Raw genomic sequence first — 14,250 nt, 5'->3', positions numbered from 1 at the left:
CAAAATTACTGCAGAGCTTAATGACCACCTCAAGAATTCAGTTTCCACAAAAACTGTTTGCCGGGAGCTGCACAAAGCCGGATTTCATGGGAGGGCTGCAATCAGAAAACCACTACTTTCAAAAACAAACATTGCAAAGCGTTTAGAATGGAGTAAAAACCTACAGAATTGGTCCCTTGAGCAGTGGAAGAATGTTATTTTCTCAGACGAGTTATTCATTACCATATTTCCAACCACTGGCCGAGTATACGTGTAGAGACATCCAAAAGAACCATTTGACCCAGACTGCCTTCTTCCAACTGTTAAACATGGAAGAGGATCTGTGATGATCTGGAGTGCATATCTTGGAAATCCACTGCCCCAATGGTTTCCTTTCATGGCAGAATTAATAATCAATACTGAGCATTTTATCTGATCAGATTTATCTTATGTTTGCGGAACTGTTTCCTGGGGGAAACGCCATCTTTCAGGATGATAATGCACCAATTCACACAGCTAAAGTTGTTACTGAATGGCACAAGGAACATTCTAGCAAAGTTGAACATGTTATCTGGCCACCATAATACCCAGAACTCAATAATATTGAACATTTATGGTGCATTTTAGGAAAACAAGTAAAGAGTCGATATCCTCCACCATCATGACTACAAGATCTGGAGACTGTTTTAGCTGAAGAATGGACAAAAATTCCTTTGGAAGCAATTCAAACTTTGTACGAGTCCATACCTCGTAGAATTCAAACTGTAATTCAGGAGTTCTTTTCTTATCCGAATGATCAGAGTGAGTTTTCCGAACTGCCGTACCTTCGTAGTCACTGTTAGACTCATCCAGTTCTTTCCGAATTCTCTGCACTGTCCTCAGATTGACAGCCAAACACTCTGAAATGTTTGTATTGGAACATTCAGAGCAAATCAACAAAATCAAAAGCAAACGATCTGCCTGCACGAAATTAAAAATATAAAATAGAGACAATTTATCCATTGCACCCTCGAACGTGGCCGTAGCCAGCGCCGCCCTGACTGGCTTCCGTGCCGGTGGAACGTAAAAAGCACCATCCGACCGTGGCCATTGCCAGCTTCGTCTGGTCTCCGTGCTGGTGGCACATAAAAAGCACCATCCGATTGTGGCCATTTGCCAGCCTCGTCTGGTCTCTGTGCCGGTGGAACGTAAAAAGCACCATCCGATCATGGCCATTTGCCAGCCTCGTCCGGTCTCTGTGCCGGTGGCACATAAAAAGTACCATCCGATCGTGGCCGTTTGCCAGCCTCGTTTGGTCTCTGTGCCGGTGGCACATAAAAAGCACCATCCAATCGTGGCCGTTTGCCAGCCTCGTCTGGTCTCTGTGCCGTTGGCACATAAAAAGCACCATCCGATCGTGGCCATTTGCCAGCCTCATCTGGCACCTGTGCTGGTGGCACGTAAAAAGCACCCACTACACTCACGGAGTGGCTGGCATTAGGAAGGGCATCCAGCTGTAGAAACACTGCCATATCAGACTGGGCCTGGTGCAGCCTTCTGGCTTCCCAGACCCCGGTCGAACCATCCAACCCATGCTAGCATGGATAGCAGACGTTAAACGATGATGATGATATTCATTTTGAATTGATAAAAGGTGCTTTTTTCTAATTTTTATATATATATATATTATATTTTGTGAAATTTGATTTAGTATTTCTAAATTGAATTTTTCCCTGTAAGTTAGGAATAATATTCCCTCAAATAATTATTATTATTATATTTATAACTAACGTTTCTGAGAAATTACCCTCATTATCATCAGTTATGGAACTTACAGGTAAAATAGAACCACTCTTTTGTAATTCATCTTTGAAGGATATTCCTATACCATCTAGAAAGGAATTTCTAGATGGTACAATTTAATTGTTCATTTTGAATTGATAAAAGGTGGTTTTTTCTAATTTATATATATCAGTCGCCATGATAGATCGTTAGCCACTACACAAATTTTTTTCTCTTTTTGTTTTTTCTGTGTCCCTTTCTGTAAAGGAGCGTAGGCTCGAAACGCAAAAGACTTTTTCTATTCCTGAGCGTTATACTAATACATCTGCTTGTTTTGTACACCACCTGACTTCATCTTTTGTTTTTTTCGTAAACTCTTCCTATATATATATATATTTATATATATGTATATATACATACATATACTCTTTACTCCTTTACTTGTTTCAGTCATTTGACTGCGGCCATGCTGGAGCACTGCCTTTAGTCGAACAAATCGACCCCGGGACTTATTCTTTGTAAGCCTAGTACTTATTCTATCGCTCTCTTTTGCCAAACCGCTAAGTGACGGCGACGTAAACACACCAGCATCGATTGTCAAGCAATGCTAGGGGGAAAAACACAGACACACAAACATACACACACACACATATATATATTTACATATATACGACAGGATTCTTTCAGTTTCCGTCTACCAAATCCACTCACAAGGCTTTGGTCGGTGCGAGGCTATAGTAGAAGACACTTGCCCAAGATGCCACGCAGTGCGACTGAACCTGGAACCATGTGGTTGGTAAACAAGCTACTTACCACACAGCCACTCCTGCGTATATATATATATGCATATATATATATATATTCTTTTATATGTTTCAGCCCTAAGTCTGTGGTCATGCTGGGGCACTGCCAGGGTAATCACCTTCTAATTGGCCAATTCTATGTGATTGGCTTTTCATGACGGAGGGAATCCAATACCACTGCCCTCTTTTGAGTTTCCTGCCTTGATATTGGTTCATCTGGGATCTTGGATAGCAAGCGGTCAAGCTGTTTCTTGAAAACATCTACCCCAACTCCATGGAGATCCCTCAGCTGTTGTGGCAAGGCATTAAATAGCTGTGGGCCCTTGAATACTATTGCAACATATGGCCCTCACCTTAGATGAGACAGCTGGTACTTTTGGAACAGTGCAGTGACATCCAATCCAAGATCTGGTATAACTCTCAATTCCAAAGTTTGGTGCCAACCCCTCCAGTATCTTGTAACATGTCATTGCATACCTCTCCCATCTTCGCTCCAGAGAGGCAGAGTCAAAGCTCTTTCAGTCTCTACCAGTCGCTCAGCCGTTCCATTGATGTAATCTCCCTCGTGTAACCACGCTGAACTGCCTCCAGTTCCACTATTAATCCTACACTGTAACATGACCACAATTGAGAGCAGTAGTCTAGACGGCTGACCATAAATGTCCTCCATAGGACCAGCACGATTTCCTGGCCCCTTGTTCTGAATGTTCTCAGAATCCATCAGGTTATTTGCCTGCACACTGCCACCGTTTTGGTGATATGCAAGTGAAACAAGGCATTGTTGCTCATATCAATCCCAAGATCATGCATTGTATGTGATTCTAGGATTCTGGTCCAAAGTATTGTTGTTGTGACTTTTGAGCACCAATTAGGTGGTAGTAAAGGGCTTGGAATTTGCCTGCATTAATTGCATTTTGTTTTCATCAGCCCATTTATATATGGCATCGAGTTCTTTCTGTAGAAGATTAGCATCAGAAGGTTGCTTGTACTGCTTTTGTGTCATTAGCATAGTTAGTAAGTGTGGCTGTCTGAAAGGGCCATCATGAACAGCAGTGGTCCCAATACATATCTCTTTTATCTCTTTTACATGTTTCAGTCATTTGACTGCGGCCATGCTGGAGCACTGCCTTTAGTCGAGCAAATCGACCCCAGGACTTATTCTTTGTAAGCCCAGTACTTATTCTATCAGTCTCTTTTGCCGAACTGCTAAGTGACGGGGACGTAAACACACCAGCATCGGTTGTCAAGCAATGCTAGGGGGACAAACACAGACACACAAACACATACACACACATACATATATATATATATATATATATATATATATATATACGACAGGCTTCTTCCAGTTTCCGTCTACCAAGTCCACTCACAAGGCATTGGTCGGCCCGGGGCTATAGCAGAAGACACTTACCCAAGATGCCACGCAGTGGGACTGAACCTGGAACCATGTGGTTGGTTAGCAAGCTACTTACCACACAGCCACTCCTGCACCTATATGTATTATATATATATATATATTTCTTTATTGCCCACAAGGGGCTAAACATAGAGGGGACAAACAAGGACAGATAAAGGGATTAAGTCGATTACATTGACCCCAGTGTGAAACTGGTACTTTATTTATCGACCCCGAAAGGATGAAAGGCAAAGTCGGCCTCAGCAGAATTTGAACTCAGAACATAACGACAGACGAAATACGGCTATGCATTTCGCCCGGCATGCTAACGTTTCTGCCAGCTCACCACCTTACATATGTATTATATATATATATATATATGCATAGAGAGAGAGAGAGAAAGAGAGAGAGATACATGCACACATACAACATATTAGGATGTAATTTGAGGGTAAAATGACTGCTTGTCCTTTCAATTCAAGTTCATTTGTGCAATGTCACCTACGAATGAATATGAAAAATGTAAAAGGCACTCTACCCATGACTATCCCACTCCTTTCCCAGGCACAGAATGCAGCACACCATCAACCATATCGCCTGTTTTCATCGTTCGTTCTTCTTGTAGTGTCAGCGTACTTTTATTGACAACTTTGACACAGATCTACAGCCTTGATACTTCCCATAATGGACTGACTATACATAGGTCTCTGTAGTTGTTGCTGCTGCTATTGATTCTGTGAATGGTGTGGCGTTATTGTTATTGATATCACTGACCCCATTAACCCTTTAGTGTTCGCATTATTCTGCCAAAATTAATGCTTTTTCATCCACATTGTTTTGAACTAATCATGCATTATCTTGTAGCTATGAGATTCTAATGAGGTAGCTGTTAATTTTTAAAACGATATTGTGGGGCTGGTGTGAGAGACCAGATCTGGCCAGTTTGAACATAAAACAGGCGTCGATTTACTCAGTATTGCTGTTGGTGGAAGCTCCTTTCAGAAATCTGACCGGGAAAACTTGCAGCAGGTTATGCACGAGGTGATGCAGTTATCTGAATGTCTTCGAGACAATGGAAGAACTGTTGCCTGCTCTGTGGTGAAAAACAAACTGGTGATTCTTAGTAACCGATGGAAGATATTCTTGGAAACAATTGGATTAACTGGCTGGATATGGATGATTTAAATGCTAAAGAGTTAAGGTGGAGAGTTGGCAGAACATTTAGAGTGCTGGAGGACATACTTAGGAGAATTTCTTCTGGCTAGTTTACATTCTGTGTTCAAATGCCATTGAGGTTAACTTTGCCCTTTCATTCTGTCCAGGTTGTACCGGGTAAGCACTGGCTTTGATATAATCAACATACACCCCCCTGTAAAAAATTGCCACCTTTGTGCCAAAATCATAAAGGATAACTGTGCATCAGTCCTGACTGAGCAACTCCATTTTTAGAACCCTTCCTGATGTGACCACCGCATTTTTTCATGCATCACAGACAACATAGCATTGTCTAATATATCCAGCATTACTTATGCTTTTAGAATTTCTCTGCTCTTTCTAGCAGGTTGAGATGACCACTCGGATGCGCACATGTTGTCTCATTACCCAAGATCCTGCTGTTTAGCCTGAGGAGACTTATCAAAAAAGGTTCCAACAATGACCATCTGGTCTGTCATGTCTTCATTAGCTCTGCCTTAGCGAAGGCGAAGGTATTGTTTTCAGTCATGTTTGTTTGTTTGTTTGTCCTTTATGGCAGCACACCTGTTTCTGTCATCATTCTTAATTCCTCTCTCTCCGAACAGGTAACTTTGTACTTCCTCTACAGCAAGACACTTGTTTCTGTCTCTCTGTCTCACTATAACCATTCATCACCTGACACAAGACCCCCTCCTCCAATGCCCCCTCCCCTCTCAAAAGATGTTTGTCTTGCAAGCTCCTTGGTGGCCCTGTCAGTGCAGGTGCCATGTAGAGTGATTGGCATTTGGAAGGGCACCCTGGCATGTAAAAAACACCCACTACACTCACGGAGTGGTTGGCGTTAGGAAGGGCATCCAGCCGTAGAAACATTGCCAGATCAGACTGGAGCCTGGTGCAGCCTCCTGGCTTCCCAGACCCCAGTTGAACCGTCCAACCCATGCTAGCAGGGAAAACAGATGTTAAACGATGATGATGATGATGATCCAGCTGTAAAAACCTTACCAAAACTGACCCCACCTGTGCTTGTGCCATGTAAAAAGCATTCAGTCCACTCTGCTGGTTAGTGTTAGGAAGGGCATCTAGTCATAAAAACCCTGCCAAAACAGACAGTCTAGTGCGAGCTTCTCATTTCTTTATTGCCCACAAGGGGCTAAACATAGAGGGGACAAACAAGGACAGACAAAGGGATTAAGTTGATTAGATCGACCCCAGTGCGTAACTGGTACTTAATTTATCAACCCCGAAAGGATGAAAGGCAAAGTCGACGTCGGTGGAATTTGAACTCAGAACGTAACGGCAGACGAAATATTGCTAAGCATTTCGCCCGGCGTGCTAACGTTTCTGCCAGCTTGCTGTCTAGTGCAAGCTTCTGCTTGGTTGACTCCTGTCAAATCATCCCATCCATGCCATCATAAAAGGCAGACATTAAACGATGATGATGATGATGACATGTATGTATGTATGTATGTATGTATGTGTGTAAGTATGTATGTATGTGTGTATGTATAAATCTATGTTTTTAACTTTGTGTCTGTTTGTCTCCCACCGCCATTTGACAATGGGTGTTGGCGTGTTTACGTCTCTGTAACTTAGCAGTTCAGCAAATGAGGAACAATGGGAAAATACTGGAGACGATTTGTTCGACTAAAAAGCTTCAAGGTGTTGCTCTAGCATGGCCGTGGTCTAAAAATTCTTCAAGGCTGTGCCAAAGCATGGCCGCAGTCTAAGAACAGAAACAAGTAAGATAAAAGATAAAAGATGAAATTTTACAATAAGCTTTAATTAGTAATTAGCAGGTAGGGAGAGAAGGAAGCCTGTCCAGTTTACCTTTGCTATTCAACTGTAGTTAAATCATATTTTAGAGTGCAAAAAAAAAAAGTGAATTATGAAAGAAATGAAATTTTTTTTACTTATTTTAGTCATTAGACTAAGGCCATGCTGGAGTACTTGCTTGAAGGGTCGTGGTCGAACAAATCTGCTCCAGTAATTTTTTTAAAGCCTGGAGTCTTTTGGTGAACCTCTAAGTTACAGGAACATTAAGAAACCAATACAATCACACGCACGCATGTACACACACTTTCCGTCAATCAAACTCACTCGCAACATATTAGTCCACCCCAGGGACTGCCGTGGAAGTCACTTACTTAAGGTGCCACATAGGGACAGTTGGTAAAACACTCGCAGCCATCCAACGACTAATTCCTGTATATATGGATAAGAGCTCACGTTCAGACTGTGTGTGACTTTGAAAAGGAGTTAAGAGGCGCAGGAGTGGCTGTGTGGTAAGTAGCTTGTTTACCAACCACATGGTTCCGGGTTCAGTCCCACTGCGTGGCACCTTGGGCAAGTTTCTTCTACTATAGCCTCGGGCCGACCAAAGCCTTGTGAGTGGATTTGGTAGACGGAAACTGAAAGAAGCCCGTCGTATATATGTATGTATATATATATATATGTGTGCGTGTGTGTTTGTGTGTCTGTGTTTGTCCCCCTAGCATTGCTTGACAACCGATGCTGGTGTGTTTATGTCCCCGTTACTTAGCGGTTCGGCAAAAGAGACCGATAGAATAAGTACTGGGCTTACAAAAGAATAAGTTCCGGGGTCGAGTTGCTCGACTAAAAGGCGGTGCTCCAGCATGGCCGCAGTCAAATGACTGAAACAAGTAAAAGAGATAAAAGAGAAAAAGAGAGTATGACTGATTTGTTGGTGCAAACAATTGAAGTGGAATTAGGATACTGGAAACCTTTGCATCAGAAATCCAGAGAGGACAATAGCTGAAGAATTAATTAATTGTTTGGAGAAGAGGTGAACTAATGCTGATTGACGTCACTATTGTCGGTGAGAAACAGTTTTTCCTATTTTCTTTTCTTTTTTTTTTGTTCTCATTCACATAGGGTCCTAACATATAGGAGCACTCCGTCGGTTGCGACGACGAGGGTCCCAGCTGATACGATCAACGGAACGGCCTGCTCGTGAAATTAACGTGCAAGTTGCTGAGCATTCCACAGACACATGTACCCTTAACGTAGTTCTCAGGGAGATTCAGCGTGACACAGAGTGTGACAAGACTGGCCTTTTGAAATACAGGTACTACTCGTTTTTGCCAGCTGAGTGGACTGGAGCAACGTGAAATAAAGTGTCTTGCTCAAGGACACAACGCGTCGCCGGGAATCGAACTCACGACCTTACAATCCTGAGCCGAATGCCCTAACCACTAAGCCACGCGCCTTCACATATTCACATCTTCAGTGTGACGCGCGTAGTCCTAACAGATTCGGGGTAAAGAATACGCACACCACCCGTTTTCGGCCTAACCCTAAACACCGGGTGTGGGTATTCTTTACCTTCGCCCGCGTTTGTTTTCCGATGGCCGGACATCACGCGACGCATTACGTAATGGAACATACATGAAGGTGTTAATCATTCACTCAATTTTTGCGAATTCCAACAATGACAGCGCTCCATACATACATTTAGTTGCGTGGATTCTAAGAACAAACTTCGACGTAAATACGCGGCCAGTGATGCTATGCTCGACCTATCTTCAATAATATGTAAATTTAACAAATGTGTAGGCATTTACGATTCATATCACCTTTATAAATCGATTTTATATTTATCAGTAATTGAATGTGCGTTTCATGCAATGCTTTTTCTTTTGTATTGTATCAATAATTCGGGAATAGACCACAGCTTACAATTTTCGTCTTTCTTCCATATTTTACTTCGTTTTATGTTGTTTGTTTTTTATTTAAAAGGCTAGAAAGGGAAGTTAAGCTCAGTCTGATTATTTCAAAAGCTATTCTAATCAATTTTCAGTGTAGAGTCGTATGTATGTATGAGTGCGCGTATGTTTAGCCCGAGAACAGTCCTGACCAGGTAGCTCTTATGATAAAAGGAATTCTCATTGTGATTATCCCGCCTCTTTTCAAATACACCTGGGACTTATACAGCGAAGGTAAATCGACTTAATCCGTTTTTCTGTCCTTGTTTGTCCCCTCTATGTGTTTAGCCCCTTGTGGGTAGTAAAGAAATATATCTTCACCGGACTATACAATCCAACGGCTTTCTTTTTCTTTTAAGATGACAGATTGTGATTTCAAGGAGATCTATTACTTTTAGTAGGTAGAGCGGCTGCAAAAAGACTTCCTCGTTGCGGTTTAGGCGGGTGCGTGTGTATGCAAGTCGTTAAAAGAAAATCAGGATAGGTCGGTAAACTGGTTAGCACTGTAGAATAAATGTCATGCTATATTTGTATGTAATGTTCACACACATACACACACATACGTCCTGTACTTGATGTATTATATATATATATACATAATTTCCATGCTGGCTACCTGATAATCATTAACGTGATTTTTATCCTTATTATGTGTGTGTGTGTGTGTGTGTGTGTGTGTGTGTGTAATAAGTTTACTCATTATAAATGAACATGTGTGTGAGTGCGTTCACATAATTGCGTATATTTTTTTTCTCAGTTATACAATCAAAGACATAGGCATAAAATGGAAGAGAGAGAGAGAGGGGGGGAGAAAGAGAAAGAGTAGGAGTATGAATCAACAGAAATAGTGAAACCGGATAATAAACAGAAAATAACATACTTCCATTCGTGTCTCGTTTCATACCAATGGTTCCACCAGTGTAGAGGACCAACACTTTCTTGCTTGAGTCCGCTTCTGCTTGAGACGAAGTGCTGAAATTTCGGATGAGAGACATGTTGCGCTTACGTTCAAATATGAGAAACAGGGAGTGAGGTATGTAAGGTCAAAAATGACACAGAGGTGTGTAGGTGCGTAATTATCCCGGACACACACGCAAAAAAAAAAAAAAGAAAAAGAAAATCAACAGCGGTTGTGCTCTGGCTAACAAACTGAATCTGGTACGGGCTTTCGTTTGTCCGAATATTAGTAGTCCATGTAAAAGTTTATGGATATATTTCCTGTAGCTGTTCTTCCTTTTTCACTGCGTGGAACACGTCCTTGGAGACAAGCGCCTTATGTCTTCAACGAAAACGTTAAACATCCTACTAAAGTGGGAGAGGACTTTCAGCCAATCAGCGACGAGTATCGAAGACTCACCTTCTCTGACGTCAGCAGGATGGCAACATGTGCAGAAAGCCATACGTTATTAATGCACACGTATATAATTTTCGGCCGCAAGATAAAAATAAAAAATGGAAGTCACAGAAAAAGCAAATTGTAGTACTCAATATTTTGCGCCTTCCTTTTCATTTCTCTTTTATATACTATTATTTATTGCATTCGTTTCTCTTTCTCCTCCTCCTCCTCTTTCTCTCGCATCACCCTCCTCTCTTTCTCTCTTTCGCTCTTGCTGTCCCGTCAACGTCCGTTGATTTTTTTCCATTCATCAGCTATTTCAGATATGCACTTCTTTATATCAATACTCATAACGTATGCGCGTGTGCGTGCGCTGTATCTACAATATATGTGTGTGTGTGTGGTAAGTAGCTTGCTAACCAACCACATGGTATCCGGGTTCAGTCCCACTGCGTGGCATCTTGGGCGAGTGTCTTCTAATATAGCCTCGGGCAGACCAAAGCCTTGTGAGTGGATTTGGAAGACGGAAACTGAAAGAAGCCCGTCGTATATATGTATATATATATGTATGTGCGTGTATGTTTGTGCGTCTGTGTTTGTCCCCCTAGCATTACTTGACGACCGATGCTGGTGTGTTTATGTCCCCGTTACTTAGCGGTTCGACAAAAGAGACCGATAGAATAAGTACTGGGCTTACAAGGAATAAGTCCCGGGGTCGAATTGCTCGATTAAAGGCGGTGCACCAGCATGGCCGCAGTCAAAATGACTGAAACAAGTAAAAAATAAAAAAGATATATATATGTTCTTTTACTCTTTTACTTGTTTCGTTCATTTGACTGCGGCCATGCTGGAGCACCGCCTTTAGTCGAGCAAATCGACCCCAGGACTTATTCTTTGAGAGCCTAGTACTTATTCTATCGGTGTCTTTTGCTGAACCGCTAGGTTACGGGGGACGCAAACGCACCAGCATCGGTTGTCGAGCGATGTTGAGGGAAACAAACACAGACACACACACACATACATACATATACGTATACATATACATACATACATACATACATACATACATACATACATACATACATATATACATACATACACACACACACATATATATATTATATATATATATATATTATATATATATATATATATATATTATATATATATATATACACACACGACAGGCTTCTTTCAGTTTCCGTCTACCAAATCCACTCACAAGACTTTGGTCGGCCCGAGGCTATAATAGAAGACACTTGCCCAAGATTCCACGCAGTGGGACAGAACCCGGAACCATGTGGTTGGTAAGCAAGCTGCTTACCACACAGCCACTCCTGAAAGTACTTGAAAGTACTCTCCCTCTCTATACGTGTGCGTGCGTGGATGTGTGTGCGCATGTGTATATGTTTGATAGGATTCCTTACAGTTTCCGTCTGCCAAAATGCAGAAGGCATTGACAGCCTACAGCGCCTGCCTTCTAAGTGCCGCGCAAAGGAACTGAACTCGGCACCACTTGGTTTCGTAACCATACAGCTATACCTGCGTCTAATATAAACACACACACGCATTCACGTGCGTGTGTGTATATGCGTGCGCGCGTATTTAGAAATATATGTACGTATGTATGTTTGTATGTATGTATGAATGCATGAATGTATGTATGTATGTATGTATGTATGTATGAATGTATGTATGTATGTATGTGTGTGTGTGTATGTATGTATGGATGGATGTGTGTGTGTATGTGTGTATGTATGTATTTATGTATGTATGTATGTATATATGTGTGTGTATGTATTTATGTATGTATGTATGTATATATGTATGTATGTATGTATGTATGTCTGTCTGTATGTATGTATGTATGTATGTATGTATGTATGTATGTATGTATGTATGTATGAATATATGTATGTATGTATGTATGTATGTATGTATGTATGTATGAATGTATGTCTGTATGTATGTATGTATGTATGTGTGAATGTATGTATGTATGAATGTGTGAATGTATGTATGTATGTATGTATGTATGTATGTATGTATGTATGTATGTATGTATGTATGTATGTATGTATGTATGTATGTATGTATGTGTGAATGTATGTATGTATGTATGTATGTATGTATGAATGTATGTCTGTATGTATGTATGTATGTATGTATGTATGTATGTATGTATGTGTGAATGTATGTATGTATGAATGTATGTATGTATGTATGTGTGTGTGTATGAATGTATGTATGTATGAACGTATGTATGAATGCATGTATGTATGTGTGTATGTATATATGTGTGTGTGTATGTATGTATGTATGAATGTGTGTATGTATGTATGTATGAATGTGTGTATGTGTGTATGTATGTATGTATGTGTGTATGTATGTATGTATGAATGTGTGTATGTATGTATTTATGTATGAATGTGTGTGTGTATGTATGTATGTATGTATGTATGTATGTGTGTGTATGTATGTATGTATGTATATATGTGTGTGTGTAAATATGTATGTATGTATGTGTGTGTATGTATGTATGTATGTATGAATGTATGTATGTATGTGTGTGTGTATGTATGTATGTATGTATGAATGTGTGTATGTATGTATGTATGTATGAATGTATGTATGTATGTGTGTGTGTATGTATGTATGTATGTATGAATGTATGTATGTATGTGTGTGTATGTGTGTATGTATCTATGTATGTATGAATGTGTGTATGTGTGTATGTATAAATGTATGTATGTATAAATGTATGTATGTGTGTGTGTATGTATGAATGCACGAATATTATTGAGTGAGAGACCAGTGCATGCCATCAAAGTGACACTGGAGTAAATTTGCGAAGCCCAGTACACCCATCATGAGTGCCCGTCTGATAAGGGTATGCCAGGCACATGCATCACAGCCGTAAGTGCGTGAGGTGGTCATCTCCGATCATGATTAACAGCGCATGAACTTGCAGGTGGAGTCCAGTTGGAATTTTCTTCAGGTCGAGTAACCCATCCCGCTCAAAAGGTCCCTGAATAAGTGTTTGTTTCCAGAGGTGAATTATTCAAACCTCAAAGAATTCCTCTCAACATATGGCTATGATGCTCCCAACTACTTCTGCTCGTGATGAGAGATGCGCGACTCAAAATGAAAACACATGAATAACAGGTCCCTACATAAGCAAGGTAAGGGAACCACAGACATTTTTTTTCTAACGCTGGATGTATAATGGGTCTATGTTAACTAATAACAGGGTGTTTTTGTTTTTCATTAGTAAATTGTAATGAAAGTTAGCGTTTTTGTTCTGCTTTCGTTTGTTTGTTTTTGTTGCTTTCTTCTTTCTTTTTGCTGTTGCTGTGTGTTTGTTTGTTGAGCGAAGCGGTCTTCGTCCGTAGAGAGAGAAGTCCGATACGTGGTCCTTTGCTATTCGTAAGACCCGCAGAAGAGAAAGCAGGTCAACCCCCGACACCAAGAGCATCGACGGATGGATGAATGCGCATCCAGGCTCAGCGGTTGCGTAGGAAGTCGGGGATGCTGTTGCTGTGAACATTTGCGTATATTGTTTTCTCTACTATTTCGTGTTAAATATTAAACTTACAAAAGGCATTAAATAGTGTTTGATGATATCAGGGGAATGTCTTGCAAGAAAGGTCTAATTTTCAGTCTATTTATAAATATTCAGCATTACTGCTTTCTAAGGGAAGCAGTGACACTATGAAATTTAGAAAGCATGACGCTACGTGTCGGGTAAGGTTTGGGGAAATAGTTTGGAAGAAAAATGAATTTTGCTTGTTTGGATGGATGGAGGAGGGGTCCAGGATTTTGTTGGGGGTGTTGCCCAAATGTTTCGAAAAAAAAAAAAAACTATATAAGGTGGGAATCGCAATTCGTAACAAATGGACGCATTTTTATGTATTCTAACTTTGTTGTAGCAGACCGTATGCAATATGAAACGGTAATGCTGCGAAACTGCTGGAAATATTATATTTGCATCAGTTCAGCTAGAAAGGGTGTTGCCTACCCCTACATCTGCCACTGAAGGAGGGGAGGGATGGATGG

The 14,250-nt window shown here is 40.8% G+C and overlaps 1 protein-coding gene across 3 annotated transcripts in view; it reads right to left on the bottom strand.

Moving 5' to 3' along the window:
* LOC115217061 (L-asparaginase 1) overlaps positions 1–10,179 on the bottom strand; it is a 61,196-nt gene extending 51,017 nt beyond the window's left edge. For 2 of the 3 annotated variants that reach the window (XM_036507221.1, XM_029786646.2), the window contains exon 1: positions 9,739–10,177. In XM_036507221.1, coding sequence (XP_036363114.1) covers positions 9,739–9,853 — 115 coding nt within the window. In that variant the 5' untranslated portion in view covers positions 9,854–10,177. Of the gene's footprint in view, positions 1–9,738 lie in introns of all 3 variants that reach the window. The other variant, XR_005001179.1, reaches the window with a different exon arrangement.
* Positions 10,180–14,250: the final 4,071 nt, after the last annotated feature.

The sequence above is a fragment of the Octopus sinensis genome, linkage group LG11 (assembly GCF_006345805.1).
Source record: "Octopus sinensis linkage group LG11, ASM634580v1, whole genome shotgun sequence".
NCBI classification, from domain to species: Eukaryota; Metazoa; Mollusca; class Cephalopoda; order Octopoda; family Octopodidae; genus Octopus; species Octopus sinensis.
The sequence above is the reverse complement of the archived record's forward strand: the minus strand, read 5'-3'. Positions and strand labels throughout refer to the sequence as shown.